At 37.6% G+C, this 21,833-nt stretch overlaps 1 protein-coding gene across 7 annotated transcripts in view; it reads left to right on the forward strand.

The window, feature by feature from the left end:
• Positions 1-21,833, forward strand: part of pkd2 (polycystic kidney disease 2) — a 46,671-nt gene that overhangs the window by 6,203 nt on the left and 18,635 nt on the right. For 6 of the 7 annotated variants that reach the window (XR_009803152.1, XR_009803154.1, XR_009803153.1 and 3 more), the window contains exons 2-11: positions 1,899-2,012; positions 9,601-9,734; positions 9,808-10,058; positions 10,137-10,361; positions 11,232-11,460; positions 11,526-11,696; positions 11,760-11,941; positions 19,145-19,265; positions 19,330-19,428; positions 19,496-19,617. Coding sequence is in view for 3 of the 7 variants with exons in the window: in XM_061881041.1 (XP_061737025.1) it covers positions 1,899-2,012; positions 9,601-9,734; positions 9,808-10,058; positions 10,137-10,361; positions 11,232-11,460; positions 11,526-11,696; positions 11,760-11,941; positions 19,145-19,265; positions 19,330-19,428; positions 19,496-19,617 (1,648 nt within the window). In the remaining 4 variants the exon portion in view is untranslated. Of the gene's footprint in view, positions 1-112; positions 128-1,898; positions 2,013-9,600; positions 9,735-9,807; positions 10,059-10,136; positions 10,362-11,231; positions 11,461-11,525; positions 11,697-11,759; positions 11,942-19,144; positions 19,266-19,329; positions 19,429-19,495; positions 19,618-21,833 lie in introns of those variants that run through there. The other variant, XM_061881044.1, reaches the window with a different exon arrangement.

A 21,833-nucleotide genomic window follows, 5' to 3' on the forward strand; every position in this document is an offset into this window, starting at 1 on the left:
AATAATGCACTTAATATTTCCTCACTAAATGTAAATGATTTTTATCATTTTGACAGAAAAACATAAAATAAAATAAAACTAATAAGCACAGCAGCTGTATGGAAAAAAATACTACAGAAAATTAGAAGTAAGGCCCAATCCTCATTTTTTCCCTATACTGGTGTATCCCAATGAATCTGAATATTATTGAAAAGTTTATGCAAAACAAAATTTTGTATACATTTCCCGGAAAGGGACAAGCGGTAGGAAATGAATGGATAGATTTGCAAATAAACAAATTTGAATGCTATTTTGATCTATTAAGTACACATTGGAAATTATATGTATCAATAAAGTACTTAATATTTTCTTACTAAGTGTAATTGATGTTTCATTTTGACAGAAAAAAATACATGTACTGTTTGAAATTGCATTTTATAATTTAATAGTATGTAATATTGCAACATATATTACAGTATATTATCATACTTTCCAATCATGTTTTTGTCCAAATAAAAGTACTTCACTTTACAGCAAACTATCCATCAAATTATTAAAAATGACAATAAGTTTTACACCGTTCTTTACAGCTTATTACTGTAAATTGGAAAAAAAACTACTACTGTTTTTTTGCGTTAAAATTCTGTTGTGACCTATCTGCCAGTTCTTGACTGTAAAATCTACGGTTGTTGTTTTTCATGGCGTACAATCATAATAATATATATGGTAATAATAATGTGTAAATGGAAAGACGTTACATTTGTTTTTACGATAGAAAAACTGGCAGCCAAGTTGCCAGAATAAAAAAAAAAAGGAACTTGTACTTTTTTCCATGAACAATACAATGTTGTAAAAACCAATGTCAATTTAACACAAAAAATCAGAAAATTAAGCTGCCAGCTTTTTCCGTAAACATCCCCCCAAAAAATAGTCGTACTGTTATTCCGTTTACTGTAAAATGTTGTAAAAAAACACAAACCCCCCCCACTATTTTACAGTAAAATTTTGTAAATTTAAAGTTTTTACTGTAAAAGCGACAGTAAAATGTTGTAATAAAATAAAAAAACACTATATTACAGTAAAAATTTTTAAATGTAAAGTTTTTACTGTAAAAAATGTATATAATTAATAATGAAATCCAGAGCCAAATTCTTACATTAATTACTGTTCCGAGCGGCCCTCTGCCATAAACTGCCATGTGGCCCTCAATGAAAACCACTTTTTTTTTTTTTTCATTTATTTATTTTTTTATTATCTTTCTAGCTGTCATTATGTATACGTATCGTTGCATTTGAACAACTTTATTGTTGATAATAGAGGTAAACAATTGGTTTTGTTTATGATCAATAGCGCTTTTTCTATTGGTATTTGTATTGCTCCAGTTTTAGTAAAAAAATGCTCATTGTCATTACTATATTATTATTTATTTCACTAACTGCTTATTTGCTATCACTTTTACGATCATATTTGTACATATTATGTATGTGCTGGTGTTGTTCTATTGTTGTTATTGTTGTATACGCTGTTGTTGTTTTTGTCTCTCTGTCTAATCCCCCTCTTGTCCCCACAATTTCCCCCTCTGTCTTCCTTTTTTTTTTTTCTCTTTCAATCCCCTCCTGCTCCGGCCCGGATAATATAAATACATTTAATAAAGTCACATTCAAATAAGACAACAAGAGAAGTATCCTACACTTCTCTTTTGTAAAGTAAATCTGAACCGCCGATATGGGCATCTAACATCAACTATATGATTTGCCTGAGAAGCTGGACAGGACAAAAAAACAGAACAAAAAAAAACAAAACACTTTGACATCCCTGTTAAAAAGGATTCAATGTCTTTTTTTATGTTTTTTTTTTTTTTTTTTACATGTACCAAGATTTTTACGATACTAATTGCATATATCTGCTCACATGTGCAGTTCTTTGGGGCACGGAGCTGATGGAGGACAGCGACAGCAGCCGGGAGAGGTACCTCTGGAACGTCCTGAGGGAGATGCTCACTTACATCGCCTTCCTCGTCACCGTCTGCGTCTGTGAGTCAACATTTTACGCCCGATTAGGGACACCCCATCATGAGACAAACTGTAATCAAAGTGCCAGGAATTCACAGCATTTAACACTAGGTTTATTTTACAGTAGAAAAACTGTGATCAAAATATACCGTAACATTACAACAAGTGACAATACCATCATATTTCGCAGCAGTCAACTGCTATTTCACAATAAAATACTCTAATCATAGTCAAATTACTGTGAATTCAAAGGGATTTGTCCCCTATGTTGCACACTCTTGTACAGTAGGTGACAGTATGCTGCTAAACCCAGAGAGTAATTAACAATTTAGCCACAATTGTGAAGTTACAGTGAATAGTTGTACAAACCCCGTTTCCATATGAGTTGGGAAATTGTGTTAGATGTAAATATAAACAGAATACAATGATTTGCAAATCCTTTTCAAGCCATATTCAGTTGAATATGCTACAAAGACAACATATTTGATGTTCAAACTGATAAACATTTTTTTTGTGCAAATAATCATTAACTTTAGAATTTGATGCCAGCAACACGTGACAAAGAAGTTGGGAAAGGTGGCAATAAATACTGATAAAGTTGAGGAATGCTCATCAAACACTTATACGGAACATCCCACAGGTGTGCAGGCTAATTGGGAACAGGTGGGTGCCATGATTGAGTTTAAAAGCAGCTTCCATGAAATGCTAAGTAATTCACAAACAAGGATGGGGTGAGGGTCACTACTTTGTAAGCAAATTGTCGAACAGTTTTAGAACATTTCTCAACGAGCTATTGCAAGGAATTTAGGGATTTTACCATCTACGGTCCGTAAAATCATCAAAAAGTTCAGAGAATCTGGAGAAATCACTGCACATGAGCGATGATATTACGGACTTTTGATCCCTCAGGCGATACGGCATCAATAACCGACATCAGTGTGTAAAGGATATAACCACATGGGTTCAGGAATACTTCATAAAACCACTGTCAGTAACTACAGTTGGTCGCTACATCTGTAAGTGCAAGTTAAAACTCTACTATGCAAAGCCAAACCCATTTATCAACAATATCCTGAAACACCGCCGGCTTGGCTGGGCCCGAGGTCACCTAAGATGGACTGATGCAAAGTGGAAAAGTGTTCTGTGGTCTGACGAGTCCACATTTCAAATTATATTTGGAAACAGAGGACGTGGTGTCCTCCACAACAAAGAGGAAAATAACCATTTGGATTGTTATAGGCGCAAAGTTCAAAAGCCAGCATCTGTGATGGTATGGGGGTGTATTAGTGCCCAAGGCATGGGTAACTTACACATCTGTGAAGGCACCATTAATGCTGAATGGTCCATACAGGTTTTGGAGCAACATATGTTGTCATCCAAGCAACATTATCATGGACGCCCCTGCTTATTTCAGCAAGACAAGTGTTACAACAGCGTGACTTTGTAAAAAAAAAAAAACAGTGCAGGTACTTTCCTGGCCTGCTTGCAGTCCAGACCTGTCTCCCATCCAAAATGTGTGGTGCATTATGAAGCGATTGAAGCGGAGACCCCCGACTGTTGAACGACTGAAGCTCTACATAAAAAAAAGAATGGGAAAGAATTCCACTTTCAAAGCATCAACAATTAGTTTCCTCACTTCCCAAACGTCTATTGAGTGTTGTTAAAAGAAAAGGTGATGTGACACAGTGGTGAACATGCCCTTTCCCAACTACTTTGGCGCGTGTTGCAGCCATGAAATTCTAAGTTAGTTATTATTTGCAAAAAAAATTAAGTTTGTGAGTTTGAACATCAAATATGTTGTCTTTGTAGTGCATTCAACTGAATATGGGTTGAAAAGGATTTGCAAATCATTGAATTCTGTTTATATTTACATCTAACACAATCTCCCAACTCATATGGAAACGAGGTTTGTAGAATCAAAACTTAAGCCTACTCCGCGACTATATTTTATTGTTATAGAATAGAATATAATAAAATGAACTTTATTGTCATTATATTTGCATATAACGAGATTAAAGACTCCAATTTAAGGTGCGGTAGTGGGAACAAATATGGGGTGAAATAAATGACATAAGAGGTAAAAAGGAAAAACTAACAATTGAAATAAACAGACTACTATCCAATAAAAACAATAAGCAATCCTGTACAATATACAAAACACTATAGAAGTACAAAATACTGTACAATATACAGAACAAGACGAGGGTACCGAAGTAATATTATTGTTATTGTTGGTCATTATGTTGTTTCTTGGAAGTGTTTTCTGAGGTTTGAGAACCATTGATTTATACAATCACAACTGTGAAGTTACAGCATTTAGTTGGAACTTTGTTGTGATGAACTGTAAGAATCACAGCTGTGCAGTTACAGTATATTCCTGCAAAGTACAGTACTGCAAATGTCGCTGTGAAAGTAATGCAATTATGAGATTATGTGAATTTCCAATGCAATTTTTTTTTTACAGCTTTCAGAGCGGTGGGGCCAGTAGTTTGTTTACATTCCGACCACAATGATCAGAAACACATGGTCCCAGAAAAACCACAACGTATCCCTTCTGGGCATCCTCCATTAGGGTATTTCTTTTCAACATGGCAACAAAAATGTCACCGTGAAACAAAAGCGCGCTCTGTGTTTAATACCGACACACCCAAAAAGGAAAACACATCTGTCACCGAGACACACTTAAGACCTAAAGTGTTAGACTCAACTCTTATTATACTCCAGTTACGTCTTCATCAGTGAATCTTATGACTCATATCGAGTCTGCGGAGTAAAAAGTTGTCATTTATGAGTTCCACAGATGGGATAACGCAACACGGGGCTTATATTTCACTGACTGGCGCACAAAAAATGGAGGTCGTCCGCATCCCAAGTATCGAACTAATAGTTACGCCGTCCCCCGGCCTTGGTTTTGCTGCTTCAGAGGAAGGAAAATGCCAGCGTACGTGCGGTTTAGGGCGGTTCTGGAAAATATTTCCTGGCGCTCTTTGGCCGGCGAGTTAGAGCAGATTTTGCCAGGCGGGGCAGGACAAGGGGAGTCACTGTCAGAGGCTACTCTCGTTTGTTTGGACTTTCTTCCTTCAGCAGACCCCATTTCAAGTACTTACAGTGGGGCACAAAAGTATTTAGTCAGCCAGCGATTGTGCAAGTTCTTCCACTTAAAATGATGACAGAGGTCTGTAATTTTCATCATAGGTACACTTCAACTGTGAGAGACAGAATGTGAAAAAAAAATAATCAAGGAATTCACATTTTAGGAATTTTAAAGAATTTATCTGTAAATTATGGTGGAAAATAAGTATTTGGTCAACCATTCAAAGCTCTCACTGATGGAAGGAGGTTTTGGCTCAAAATCTCACGATACATGGCCCCATTCATTCTTTCCTTAACACGGATCAATCGTCCTGTCCCCTTAGCAGAAAAACAGCCCCAAAGCATGATGTTTCCACCCCATGCTTCACAGTAGGTGTGGTGTTCTTGGGATGCAACTCAGTATTCTTCTTCCTCCAAACACGAGTTGAGTTTATACCAAAAAGTTCTATTTTGGTTTCATCTGACCACATGACATTCTCCCAATCCTCTGCTGTATCATCCATGTATCCATTTTGGTATAAACTCAACTGGTGGTGTTTGGAGAAAGAAGAATACCGAGTTGCATCCCAAGAACACCATACCTACTGTGAAGCATGGGGGTGAAACATCATGCTTTGGGGCTGTTTTTCTGCTAAGGGGACAGGACGAATACTTATTTTCCACCATAATTTACAAATAAATTCTTTAAAATTCCTACAATGTGAATTCCTGGATTTTTTTTCACATTCTGTCTCTCACAGTTGAAGTGTACCTATGATGAAAATTACAGACCTCTGTCATCATTTTAAGTGGGAGAACTTGCACAATTGCTGGCTGACTAAATACTATTTTGCCCCACTGTATTATGGTTTTAAAAATGTCCACTTATTACGCTAAAGTGATTTTTTTTTAATGAGGCGTCCTAAAAGCTTGTATATGAGCATCAAATGTGCTTCACTTTTTTGAGAAGAGTTGCTCAAAATCCGGCTTTCCATGACTTCGCTGAGGAAAAAACTAAAGAGGTCCGATAATATCGGCAGTCCGATAAATGCTTTAAAATGTAATATCGGAAATTATCGGTATCGGTTTCAAAACGATCGGTTTCAAAAAGTAAAATGTTGACTTTTTAAAACGCCGCTCTGTACACGGACGTAGGGAGAAGTACAGAGCGCCAATAAGCCTTAAAGACGTGCCGGCCCAATCACATAATATCTACAGCTTTTTTTTTTACACACACAAGTGAATGCAAGGCATACTTGGTCGACAGCCATAAAGGTCACACTGAGGCTAGCCGTATAAACAACTTTAACACTGTTACAAATATGCGCCACACTGTGAACCCACACCAAACAAGAAAGACAAACACATTTCGGGAGAACATCCGCACCGTAACACAACATAAACACAACAGAACAAATACCCAGAACCCCTTGCAGCACTTACTCTTCCGGGACGCTACAATATATAACCATCCTACCCCCCGCTACCCTCCCTACCTGTTTGTGCTATTGAGCCATCTTTTTGGATGAGGTTGCTCACCGCAAATTCTGAAGAGCACTGTAAACTAACATGGCTTTGTGCATTTTTGCTTGTCCGCCGTTATCACTGGATCTATTACCCCTTTTTCCCCCCTTCTGTTTACTACTTTTGTTTTACCTCTCTTTAACAAATGGAGCTGTTCTGTGCTTTTCTGTTGCAATACATATAAGTTGGCGCACGTTTTCATATTTCGGCGTTCTTTGTATGTGTCTGATGCTAACTAACAGTTAGCACTTGGGTCAGCTGTAAAGCTGTTAAGACGACAACTGGATAATTTATTTTATTGTTACATCGACACATGATACTTCATAGCAGACTTCTTTTTTTTTTCTTTCTAATCTCGTTTAAAGTTTTAAAGTCAACAGTACGCCGGTCTGTACATGTTGAATGGTGGTAGACAACAGCAAGTCAATCGATTCATTCCGTGACTTTTAAATTTAGTCCCACCTCTACCACCAAAGTATAGCTGACATCAAAGACAGTAAGGATAATCCCAATCCAAATTTCGGAAGATGTGTTTTAATGCGCTACAATCTGAATGACTATCAGTATAAACCACCTGTCCCGATCGGAATGAAGTTTTGAACCAAATGTGTGTGATCGGGTCAGAATATTCCGAATGGCGTTGTGGAGGAATTGATTGATTGATTGACACTTTTATTAGTAGATTGCACGAAGGAGATGTGGCCAACGCTGCTTGCAGGAGCAAAGGTCACCGCCTCTGTCCATAGTGCAGGCGCAAATTGTACATTTTGGGGGGTTTCGTAAACGGAAGTTCAAAATTGGCTCTATAGCGCCACCTTTGAAATTAATAAAAATGAGCCCATCCTGCCCGTTTCATGTATCGACACAAATATCACTGAAGACGTCTATCATGACAGGACGCACGGAAAAGTCTCCGGAACCCATACCTGAAAACGAACAGCCCATCTCGGTTTCTGTCGGCCATTTTTCGGCAAAAAACTGCGGTTCTACTTTAACGAACTCCTATTACAGACTTTCACCGATTGAGTCGCGGTTAAAATGACAGATACTAACCATATAGATGTTTGATGCGTGAGTGGCATGGCACAAAAAATTCAATAAACAAATGAAGAGCAAAATATGTAAATATTACATGTTATTATGAATGTGCCTGTTACTATATTATTACATTTATACTTACAGCATGTATATATAACCTTGATGGATGTTTTGGATGTTTTTTTAGAGCGCTTTATAAGCAGGATAGAGCGAATGTCATCGTTAGCTGACTTTTGCAATAGTTTGTTTACGATTTAGAATGCATTAAAAAAACAAAACCTATATTTGTGTCTTACAAAACCCAAAACCAGTGAAGTCAGCACGTTGAGTAAATGGTAAATAAAAACAGAATACAACGATTTGCTAATCCTTTTCAAAATCAGACATACTTTATTAATCATCAAGGGGAAATTAAAATTTTCAGCACTTTTCAACCTATATTCAATTTAATATACTGCAAATAAAACATATTTAATGTTCGAAATGGAAAACTTTGTTATTTTTGCCAAATATTAGCTCATTTGGAATTTGATGCCTGCAACATGTTTCAAAAAAGCTGGCAAAAGTGGCAAAAAAGACAAGAGAGTTGAGGAATGCTCATCAAACACTTATTTGGAACATCTCACAGGTGAACAGGCTAATTGGGAACCGGTGGGTGCCATGATTGGGTATAAAAGCAGCTTCCATGAAATGCTCAGTCATTCACAAACCAGGAGAGGGCGAGGGTCACCACTTTGTGAACAAATGCGTGAGCAAATTGTCCAACAGTTTAAGAACAACATTTCTCAACGAGCTATTGCAAGGAATTTAGGGATTTCACCATCTACGGTCCGTAATATCATCAAAAGGTTCAGAGAATCTGGAGAAATCACTCCACGTAAGCGAGGATATTACGGACCTCCGATCCCTCAGGCGGTACTGCATCAAACACCAACATCATTGTGAAAAGGATATCACCACATGGGCTCAGGAACACTTCAGAAAAACCACTGTCGGTAACTATAGTTGGTCACTACATCTGTAAGTGGAAGTTAAAACTCTACTCTGTGTCACAAGGTGTTGGTGGCGGACCCCAAGATGCAGAGAAGGCTGGCTTGGTGCAGTTAAACATAATTTAATGGAAAAAAATTTAAGGCAAAACACAAACCAGAAACCAGGAACCAGGAAAACAGGAGACAGGAAACAGGGAACAGCTCACAAGCGACGAGAAACCAGGGAGAATTGGAGATGGAAAGCATACAGTAACAGGTAGCAGCGACAATACTCTACCCTTGAGTGGAGGACAAAGCAGGTTTAAATAGCACCCAGCTAATTGACACCTGGCCACACCTGGTGTCAATCAGCCGCGGCTGAAGGGAAACAGCGCTCAGGGAGAAAAGCAGGAAATAACCAAAATTAGAGCGCTGACAGGAAATAAAGACAGGAAAAACCAAAACAAACCTGACATTATGCAAAGCCGAAGCCATTTATCAACAACACCCAGAAGCGCCACCGGCTTTGCTGGGCTCGAGCTCATCTAAGATGGACTGATGCAACAGAGATCCCGGACTTTTGAACAACTTAAGTTGTATATCAAGCAAGAATGGAAAAAAATTCCAACTGCCAAAATTCAAAAATTGGTCTCCTCAGTTCCTAAACGTTTACTGAGTGTTGTTAAAAGGAAAGGCCATGTAACGGAGTGGTAAAAATGCCCCTGTGCCAACTTTTTTGCAATGTGTTGCTCCCATTAAATTTTAAGTTAATTATTTGCAAAAAAAAAACATGTTTCTCAGTTCGAACATTAAATATCTTGTCTTTGCAGTCTATTCAATTGAATATAAGTTGAAAAGGAATAGCAAATCATTGTATTCTGTTTTTATTTACCATTTACACAACGTGACAACTACACTGGTTTTGTACATATGCATTGTAAATGATACACTTCAAAAAAGAGCTGTTCCCCTTGAAGTATTTTCTTGTGTTTCACGGTATGTAGTGACGTATGGGATGGTGAGCACCAACATGTATTACTACACCAAAGTCATGTCGCAGCTCTTCCTGGACACGCCGCTTTCCGCTGGAGAAGCAGCCACTTTTAGGAGCCTTTCAACCGTGGAAGATTTCTGGAAGGTAAAATGCATTGTGAGCGTAGAATGAAAACAAAAAAACAACTACGTACATTAACATGACTCTTTGCCACCAGTTCACAGAGGGCCCTTTCCTGAAGGGCATGTACTGGGAGGTGTGGTACAACAACAAGAGCCTGCCGGAGAACCAGAGCCTCATCTTCTACGAGAACCTCCTCCTCGGTGTGCCGCGTCTACGCCAGGTCAAAGTTCGTAACGAGTCCTGCAGCGTGCACGAAGACCTGAGAGACCAAGTTCAGGACTGCTACAACGTCTACACGCCCACCAACGAGGACACCGCCCCCTTCGGGCCCAAGAACGGAACAGCGTGAGCGTCCCCCTGTCAATCCCACGCCGCCGTCTTGTCAACCCACGCCGTGATGATGGCTGGGTTTTCTCTTGACAGGTGGAGACACACGGCGGAGAACGGCATGAACGGGAGCAGCTACCGAGGCCAGGTGTCTAAATACGGAGGTGGAGGGTACTACCAAGACCTGTCCCGTACCAAAGAGGAGTCGGCGGTCCAACTGCGGTTCCTCAAGGACCACCTGTGGCTGGACAGGGGCACCAGGGCGGTCTTCCTTGACTTTGCCGTCTACAACGGAAACATCAACCTTTTCTGCATCGCCAGGTAAGCCTCATCCTACAAACCCCGTTTCCATATGAGTTGGGAAATTGTGTTAGATGTAAATATAAACAGAATACAATTATTTGCTAAAATTTTCAACCCATATTCAGTTGAATATGCTACAAAGACAACATATTTGATGTTCAGACTGATAAACATTTTTTTTGTGTGCATTAACTTTAGAATTTGATGCCAGCAACACGTGACAAAGAAGTTGGGAAAGGTGGCAATAAATACTGATAAAGTTGAGGAATGCTCATCAAACACTTATTTGGAACATCCCACAGTTGTGCAGGCTAATTGGGAACAGGTGGGTGCCATGATTGGGTTTAGAAAAAGCTCCCATGAAATGCTAAGTAATTCACAAACAAGGATGGGGTGAGGGTGAACAATTTGTAAGCAATTTGTCGAAAAGTTTTAGAACAACATTTCTCAACGAGCTAATGCAAGGATTTTCGGGATTTTACCATCTACGGTCCGTCAAATTATCAAAAGGTTCAGAGAATCTGGAAAAATCACTGCACGTAAGCGATGATATTACGGACCTTTGAACCCTCAGGCGGTACTGCATCTAAAACCGACATCAGTGTGTAAAGGATATCACCACATGGGCTCAGGAACACTTCAGAAAAACAACTGTCAGTAACTACAGTTGGTCGCTACATCTGTATATGCAAGTTAAAACTCTACAATGCAAAGCGAATGCCATTTATCAACAACACGGAGAAACGCCCCCGACTTTGCTGGGCCCGAGCTTATATTTACATCCAACACAATTTCCCAACTCATATGGAAACGGGGTTTGTACAAAAAGAGTGATGTTAGTGACTATGCAGTGCGTGTATATTTTAACACTTACTGTATATTTGCCAGGTTGCTGGTGGAGTTCCCTGCGACCGGCGGGGTTGTGACCTCCTGGCAGTTCCAAAGCGTGCGACTGATCCGATATGTGAGCAGCTGGGACTACTTTGTGGCTCTCTGCGAGGTCACCTTCTGCCTGTTCGTTCTCTACTACGTGGTGGAGGAGGCGCTGGAGATCCGCATCCACCGCCTGCATTACTTTCGCAGCTTGTGGAACTGTCTGGATGTCGCCATGGTGACGGTACGTACACGGTGCCATGTGACGTCGGCAGGTGTCTCACCATGCAATGCGGGTCCGATTCCCAGCTGAGTGTCGTGGCGATCATCATGAACATCACCAGAACAGCCATGGTCGGGCATCTTCTGAAGAGCCTGCTGGAGAACTACACCACTCACCCCGCCTTCGAGCCGCTGGCCGACCTGCAGGTGCACTTCAACAACGTGGTGGCCGTCCTCGTCTTTTTTTCCTGGCTGAAGGTGCGCACGCCTGCAACACAAAGTTCCCATCAAAACGTGCTGACCGTTGACACCGTCTCGCAGCTCTTCAAGTTCATCAACTTTAACAAGACCATGAGTCAGCTGACTGGCACCATGTCTCGCTGTGCCAAGGACCTGGTGGGCTTCGCCATCATGTTCTTCATCATCTTCCTGGCCTACGCCCAGCTGGCCTACTTGCTCTTTGGAACCCAGGTGGACGACTTCTGCACCTTCCAAGCCAGCATGTAAGAACGAGAATCTACCAAATTTCCTCAAATAAGGGCCCCAGCTCTAATGTTCACCTTCCCTCAGTTAATCAACACTTACCTACTTTTTTAACACCACTATTGTCCCAGCCTGTTCCAATTAATTGCTAGCTTCTGGTCCTCCACTTGAACAAATGAACTAAACACCTCACTTTAAATAAACTCCTCATATTCCACCGTCAGAAAAAAACAACAAAGATGGTACTACAAGAAGTTTCTAGTTTTACTACAAAACCACACATTCGGACAAAACAAGACCTCCGTACTAATTAACACCTCACCGCAAGTAAACTCCTCATATTCCTCATTTGTACAGATAAAGGCCTCCGTTCTATTTAACACCTCACCTCAAGTAAACTCCTCATATTCCTCCCTCAGAAAAAACTAAACAAAGGTGGTACTACAAGGAGTTTCTATTTTTACTACAAAACCACACATTCGTACAAAACAAGATCTCCGTTCTAATTAACACCTCACCTCAAGTAAACTCCTCATATTCCTCCCTCAGAAAAAACTAAACAAAGGTGGTACTGCAAGGAGTTTCTATTTTTACTACAAAACCACACATTCGTACAAAACAAGGCCTCCGTTCTAATTAAAACCTCACCTCAAGTAAACTCCTCATATTCCTCATTTATAAAGATAAAGGCTTCCTCTCTAATTAACACCTCACCTCAAGTAAATTCCTCATATCTCCACCCCAGACAAAATAAAGACGCTACCACAAGGCAGCTTCTATAATCTTTATAACTCTATAGAAAACACATATGTACAACTTAAAGCTTCCTCTCTAATTAACACCTCACCTCAAGTAAACGCCTCATATCTCCCCCCCGGACAAAATAAAGATGCTACCACAAGGCAGAATTTTATAACGTTTATAACTCTAAAGAAAACACATATGTACAACTTAAAGCTTCCTCTCTAATTAACACCTCACCTCAAGTAAACGCCTCATATCTCCCCCCCAGACAAAATAAAGATGCTACCACAAGGCAGAATTTTATAACGTTTAAAACTCTAAAGAAAACACATATGTACAACTAAAAGCTTCCTCTCTAATTAACACCTCACCTCAAGTAAACGCCTCATATATCCTAGTCAGATAACACTAAGATAGCAAAACAAAACAGCTTTTTATAACATTTATTACAAAAACAATTTCTACTAATAAAGGCCTCCTTTCCAATTAACACCTCACCTCAAGTAAACGCCTCATATCTCCCCTCCAGACAAAATAAAGACGCTAGCACAAGGCAGCTTTTATAACGTTTATAACTCTAAAGAACACACATATGTACAACTAAAAGCTTCCTCTCTAATTAACACCTCACCTCAAGAAAACGCCTCATATATCCTAGTCAGACAACACTAAGATAGCAAAACAAAGCAGCTTTTTATTAGATTTATTACAAAAACAATTCCTACAAATAAAGGCCTCCTCTCCAATTAACACCTCACCTCAAGTAAACGCCTCATATCTCCCCCCAGACAAAATAAAGATGGTACCAAAAAGCAGCTTTTATTATGTTGATTATTAAAAAAAAATACACACACATTTGAACTAAAGGCCTCCTTTCTACCAAACACCTCACCTCAAGTAAACTCCTCATATCTCCTCCGAGAAAAAAATAAAGATGGCACCAAAAGGCAGCTTTTATTATGTTAATTATTTAAAAAAATACACACACATTTCAACTGACGGCTTCCTTTCTACCTAACACTTCACCATAAATTTGAACTAAAGGCCTCCTTTTTACCCAACACCTTACCTTAAGTAAACTTCTCATTCCTCCTCTCAGAAAAAAACAAAGATGGCACCTTAAGGCAGTTTCTATTATGTGTGTTGTTGAAATAAAATCCTCAAACCCACATTTGTACAAATAAAGGCCCTCTCTCTAATGAATGCCTCAACACAAGTAAACTCCTCATATCCCCTCTCGAAAAAAACAGACACTATCACAAGGCAGCTGCAATAACGTTTATTACTCTAAAAAAACACATAGGTACAATTAAAAGCTTCTTCTCTAATTAACACCTCACCTCAAGTAAACGCCTCATATATCCTAGTCAGACAACACTAAGATAGCGCCACAAAACAGCTTTTTATTATGTTTATTAAAAAAACAATTTTTATGAATAAAGGCCACCTCTCTAATTAACACCTTACCTCAAGCAAACGCCTCATATCACCCCCCAGACAAAATGAAGATGATACCAAAAGGCAGCTTTTATTATGTTAATTATTAAAAAAAAAACATACACATTTTAAGTAAAGGCCTCCTTTCAACCTAACACCTCGCCTTAATAAACTCCTCATATCCCCTCCCCGAAAAAAACAAAGACGGCACCTCATGGCAGTTTCTATTATGTGTATTATGGAAATAAATTCTCGAAACACACATTTGTACAAATAAAAGCCCTCTCTCTAATGAATGCCTCATCACACGTAAACTCCTCATATCCCCTCTCGAAAAAACAGACGCTACCACAAGGCAGCTTCCATAACGTTTATTACTCTAAACAAAACACATATGTACAACTTAAAACTTCCTCTCTACTTAACACCTCACCTCAAGTAAACGCCTCATATATCCTAGTCAGAAAACACTAAGATAGAAAAACAAAACAGCTTTTTATTATGTTTATTAAAAACAATTTCTACAAATAAAGGCCTCCTCTCCAATTAACACCTAACCTCAAATAAAAGCCTCATATCTCCCCACAGACAAATTAAAGATGGTACCAAAAGCAGCTTTTGTTAATTATTCAAAAAAATACACACACATTTAAACTAAAGGCCTCCTTTCAACCTAACACCTCACCTTAAGTAAATTTCTCATACCTCCTCTCAGAAAAAAACAAAGACGCCACTTAAAGGCAGTTTCTATTATGTGTATTATTGAAATAAAATCCCCAAACACACATTTGTACAAATAAAGGCCCTCTCTCCAATGAATGCCTCACCACAATTAAACTCCTCATATCCCCTCTCTAAAAAACAGACGCAACCACAAGGCAGCTTCTATAACGTTTATTACTCTAAAAAACACATATGTACAACCAAAAGCTTCCTCGCTAATTAACACCTCACCTCAAGTAAACGCCTCATATATTCTAGTCAGACAACACTAAGATAGCCCCACAAAACAGCTTTTTATTATGTTTATTACAAAAACAATTTCTAGAAATAAAGACCTCCTCTCTAATTAACACCTCACCTCAAGTAAACTCATCATATCTCCCCCCCAGACAAAATAAAAATGGTACCAAAAGGCATCTTTTATTATGTTAATTATTTTTAAAAAAACATACGCATTGTAAGTAAAGGCCTCCTTTCTACCTAACACCTCACCTTAATAAACTTCTCATATCCCCTCCCCGAAAAAAACAAAGACGGCACCTCATGGCAGTTTCTATTATGTGTATTATGGAAATAAATTCTCGAAACACACATTTGTACAAATAAAAGCCCTCTCTCTAATGAATGCCTCATCACACGTAAACTCCTCATATCCCCTCTCGAAAAAACAGAGGCTACCACAAGGCAGTTTCTATAACGTTTATAACTCTAAAGAAAAACACATATGTACAACTTAAAGCTTCCTCTCTAATTAACACCTCACCTCAAGTAAACGCCTCATATATCCTAGTCAGACAACACTAAGATAGCCCCACAGAACAGCTTTTTTTTATGTTTATTACAAAACAATTTCTACAAATAAAGGCCTCCTCTCTAATTAACACCTCACCTCAAGTAAACTCCTCATATCACCCCCCAGACAAAATAAAGATGGTACCAAAAGGTAGATTTTATTATGTTAATTATTTCTAAAAAAACATACCCATTTTAAGTAAAGGTCACCTTTCTACCTAACACCTCACCTTAATAAACTCCTCATATCCCCTCCCAGAAAAAAACAAAGATGGCACCTTAAGGCAGTTTCTATTATGTGTATTATGGAAATAAATTCTCAAAACACACATTTGTACAAATAAAAGCCCTCTCTCTAATGAATGCCTCACCACACATAAACTCCTCATATCCCCTATCGAAAAAACAGACGCTACCACAAGGCAGCTTCTATAATGTTTAATACTCTAAACAAAACACACATGTACAACTTAAAGATTCCTCTCTAATTAACACCTCACCTCAAGTAAACGCCTCATATATCCTAGTCAGACAACACTAAGATAGCAAAACAAAACAGCTTTTTATTATGTTTATTACAAAAACAATTTCTACAAATAAAGGCCTCCTCTCCAATTAACACCTCACCTCAAGTAAAAGCCTCATATCTCCCCCCAGGCAAATTAAAGATGGTACCAAAAGGCAGCTTTTGTTAATTATTTAAAAAAAAACATACGCATTTTAAGTAAAAGCCTCCTTTCTACCTAACACCTCACCTTAAGTAAACTTCTCATACCTCCTCTAAGAAAAAAACAAAGACGGCACCTCAAGGCAGTTTCTATTATGTGTATTATTGAAATAAAATCCCCAAACATACATTTGTACAAATAAAAGCCCACTCTCTAATGAATGCCTCACCACACGTAAACTCCTCATATCCCCTCTCTAAAAAACAGACGCTACCACAAGGCAGCTTCTATAATGTTTATTACTCTAAAAAACACATATGTACAACCAAAAGCTTCCTCGCTAATTAACACCTCACCTCAAGTAAACGCCTCATATAACCTAGTCAGACAACACTAGGATAGCCCCACAAAACAGCTTTTTATTATGTTTATTACAAAAACAATTTCTAGAAATAAAGACCTCCTCTCTAATTAACACCTCACCTCAAGTAAACTCCTCACATCACCCCCCAGACAAAATAAAGATGGTACCAAAAGGTAGATTTTATTATGTTAATTATTTTTAAAAAAACATACTCATTTTAAGTAAAGGCCACCTTTCTACCTAACACCTCACCTTAATAAACTCCTCATATCCCCTCCCAGAAAAAAACAAAGATGGCACCTTAAGGCAGTTTCTATTATGTGTACTATGGAAATAAATTCTCGAAACACACATTTGTACAAATAAAAGCCCTCTCTCTAATGAATGCCTCACCACACGTAAACTCCTCATATCCCCTATCGAAAAAACAGACGCTACCACAAGGCAGCTTCTATAATGTTTAATACTCTAAACAAAACACACATATACAACTTAAAGCTTCCTCTCTAATTAACACCTCACCTCAAGTAAACGCCTCATATATCCTAGTCAGACAACACTAAGATAGCAAAACAAAACAGCTTTTTATTATGTTTATTACAAAAACAATTTCTACAAATAAAGGCCTCCTCTCCAATTAACACCTCACCTCAAGTAAAAGCCTCATATCTCCCCCCAGACAAATTAAAGATGGTACCAAAAGGCAGCTTTTGTTAATTATTTAAAAAAAAACATACGCATTTTAAGTAAAAGCCTCCTTTCTACCTAACACCTCACCTTAAGTAAACTTCTCATACCTCCTCTCAGAAAAAAACAAAGACGGCACCTTAAGGCAGTTTCTATTATGTGTATCATGGAAATAAAATCCCCAAACATACATTTGTACAAATAAAGGCCCTCTCTCTAATGCAGGGGTCACCAACCTTTTTGAAACCAAGAGCTACTTCTTGGGTACTGATTAAGGCAAAGGGCTACCAGTTTGATACACACTTAAATAAATTGCCAGAAATAGCCAATTTGCTCAATTTACCTTTAATAAATAAATAAATAAATAAATATATATATATATATATAAATATATAAAAAAATGTCGTACATTTTTTTCCTTTTACGGAAGGTTTTTTGTTGAGAATAAATGATGAAAAAAAACACTTAATTGAACGGTTTAAAAGAGGAGAAAACACACCAAAAAATTTTGAGTTTTTCTTCAATTTCGACTCTTTCAAATTCAAAATTCAACCGAAAAAAATATAGAAAAACTAGCTAATTCGAATCTTTTTGAAAAAATGTAAAAAAGAGTTTATGGAACATCATTAGTAATTTTTCCTGATTAAGATTAATTTTAAAATTTTGATGATGTGTTTTAAATAGGTTAAAATCCAATCTTCACTTAGTTGGAATATATAACAAATTGGACAAAGCTTTATTTCTAACAAAGACAAATCATTATTTCTTCTAGATTTTCCAGAAAAAAAATTGTAAAAGAAATTCAAAAGACTTTGAAATAAGATTTAAATTTGATTCTACAGATTTTCTAGATGTGGCACAATAAATTTTTGGAATTTTAAGCATAATAAGTTTGAAGAAATATTTCATCAATAGTCTTCGTTGAAAAAACAGACGCTAAAATGAAGAATTAAACTAAAATGTATTTATTATTCTTTGCAATAAAAGAATAAATTTACTTGAAGATTGATTTAAATTGTCAGGAAAGAGGAAGGAATTTAAAAGGTAAAAAGGTATATGTGTTCAAAATTCTAATCATTTTTAAGGTTGTATTTTTCTCTAAAATTGTCTTTCTGAAAGTTCTAAGAAGCAAAGTAAAAAAATGTATGAATTTATTTGAACAAGTGAAGACCAAGTCTTTAAAATATTTTCTTGGATTTTCAAATTCTATTTGACTTTTGTCTTTCTCAGAATTAAAAATGTCGAGCAAAGCGAAACCAGCTTGCTAGTAAATAAATGAAATTTGAAAAATAGAGGCAGCTCACTGGTAAGTGCTGCTATTTGAGCTTTTTTTTAGAACAGGCCAGCGGGCGACTCATCTGGTCCTTACGGGCGACCTGGTGCCCGCGGGCACCGCGTTGGTGGCCCCTGCTCTAATGAATGCCTCACCACAAGTAAACTCCTCATATCCCCTCTCGAAAAAACAGACGCTAACACAAGGCAGCTTCTATAACGTTTATTACTCTAAAAAAACATATGTACAACCAAAAGCTTCCTCTCTAATTAACACCTCACCTCAAGTAAACGCCTCATATACCCAAAATACCCCATCACAAAAACAAGTTTGTACAAGCAAAGGCCTCCTCTCTTTAATTAATTAATGAGCAATGAAAATTAAGTATGATTAAAAAAAAGTTCATGCAATATAAAAACTCCTTAACAGTAATTAATGCCTGTTACTCTCTGCCATTGAGTAAAAAACCCCCAGTAGTGACTATACGTGAATACAATGTGTCACGTGTTATTTTTTGTGTCATTTTATCGTGTAGTTTCACGCAGTTCCGCATCATTCTGGGAGACTTTGAGTTCTCCGAGATCGAAGAGGCCAACCCCGTACTCGGACCGATCTACTTCACAACGTTTGTCTTCTTCATCTTCTTCATCCTGATGGTGAGCAGCGGGGGTGGCGACTGGCGAGCTCCACATTGACTGGACTGACACGTGTCGCACACAGAACATGTTCCTGGCCATCATCAACGACACCTACTCGGAGGTGAAGGCGGACATGTCTCAGCAGAGGTCCGACATGGAGATGACCGACCTCATCAAGAAGGTAAGGAGTCGCACCGGATGTGGCCGGGACCCAAAGTTACAAGTGGCGCCTCGTGTCGCTGGCTCAGGGTTGTAACAAAGCCCTGATGAAGCTGAGGCTGAAGAAGACGGCGGTGGACGACATCTCGGACACTTTACGTCAGGCCGGAGGGAAACTCAACCTGGATGAACTACGACAGCACCTGAAAGCGTGAGTGTTTGCTTTTTATATGTATGTATATATATATATATATATATATATATATATTGTAAATTACTGCGAGGATTGTTTTCCCGGGAAGCAATCGGACCAGACGGCAAGATCATATTTAATTTTTACTCAAAAAGGGTACAAACAAAAGGCGCTCTTAGCGGAGGCACAAAACTTAACGCAGGGAACAAAACTAACACTAAGGCAGAACTATGAACATGAAACAAAAACACTTACGGTGACCAGAACTATGGCATGGACCGAACAAAATCAAGAGTTCCAACATGGGCAGAGCAGGAGATGAATACTGTCAATGTCGCCAGGCTGACTACCTGGCAACTACAGGCTTAAATAGTTATGTCATGATTGACAACAGGTGCGTGTGTCCGAACACCAGCAGCAGGTGAAAATCATGCCACCATGGCAACCAAAACAAACAAGAGTGCACAAAAACAGGAACTAATGGCGTCTTAAACAAACAGAACTAAACAAAACATGACCACAGAACATGACATACATATATATATATATATATATATATATATATACATACATATATACATACATACATACATACATATGTATACATACATATATATGTATACATATATACAGTATATATATATATATATATATATATACATACACATACATATGTACACATATATATACACACATACATATTTATACATACATACATACATATGTATACATATATACACATACATATGTATATATACATACACATGTATATATATACACACACACACGTATATATATATATATATATATATATATATATATACATATACACACACACGCATATATATTCATATATATACATATTTACACATACATAGACATACAGTATATATACATTAACACATTTCTATACATACATATATAGACATATATATATATACATATATAGACATACAGTATACATACATCCACATTTCCATACATATATAGTCATATATATGTCTATATATATATAAATATATAATATATATAATATATGTATGTCTACATATGTATATGTGAGTGTGTGTATAATGTATGTGTGTGTGTATATATATATATATTTTTTTTTTTTCGCGGCATGAAATAATTTCTCCTAATTTTAAGAATGGTTTTTTTGTATGTTTTTTTTCTTTCTAAAAAACATTTTTTTTATAAATGTGAGGCTTTATTTTTGAAAGCTTGTTTTTTTTCCTAAGAAATGTGGGACACTTTTTTTGTTGAAACATTATGACTTAATTCTTGCAATATTATAACTTTTTTTTAAAGAAACAACAAAATCACTAATTGTTATTTTGTATTTTATAGAATAACAGTTATAGCTATGATCTTAGTGTATTATATTTACTTTATTTATGAACGTATAAGCAGCATTCTCTGACTGAACACCTCATGGAGGAGGAGTCCAAACGGAGTTGGAATGACAGTTTTTTAGAATTGTACTAAACAATTTAAAACAGAATATATTCCTCAGAAAAGGAAGATTATATGACGATAAACAGCCCTGGCCGCCCTCCTTCGCATGGAAGAAATCCTTTACCCTTCTAAGTACATTTCCACAAGGACAAGACATAATCAGGGAAGACATATTTATACACGATGTGTTTGCTTATCGGCGTCAGATAAACGATGTGTAAAAAGTGAATATTGTAGAGGTTGCTTGAAGGACATAATTCACCACACCTGTTTACTTGACTTTGTTGTCATTATCCACTGCCATTGTTCTATTGTGCACTCTCACTATTATGTTAGATCCACTATGGACTGGACTCTCACTATTATGTTAGATCCACTATGGACTGGACTCTCACACTATTATGTTAGATCCAATATGGACTGGACTCCCACTATTATGTTAGATCCACTATGGACTGGACTCTCACACTATTATGTTAGATCCACTATGGACTGGACTCTCACTATTATGTTAGATCCACTATGGACTGGACTCTTACTATTATGTTAGATCCACTATTGACTGGACTCTCACAATTTTATGTTAAATCCACTATGGACTGGACTCTCACTATTATATTAGATCCACTATGGACTGGACTCTCACTATTATGTTAGATCCACTATGGACTGGACTCTCACAATTTTATGTTAGATCCACTATGGACTGGACTCCCACAATTTTATGTTAGATCCACTATGGACTGGACTCTCACTATTATGTGAGAGCCACTATGGAC

The sequence above is a fragment of the Nerophis ophidion genome, linkage group LG20 (genome assembly GCF_033978795.1).
Source record: "Nerophis ophidion isolate RoL-2023_Sa linkage group LG20, RoL_Noph_v1.0, whole genome shotgun sequence".
NCBI classification, from domain to species: Eukaryota; Metazoa; Chordata; class Actinopteri; order Syngnathiformes; family Syngnathidae; genus Nerophis; species Nerophis ophidion.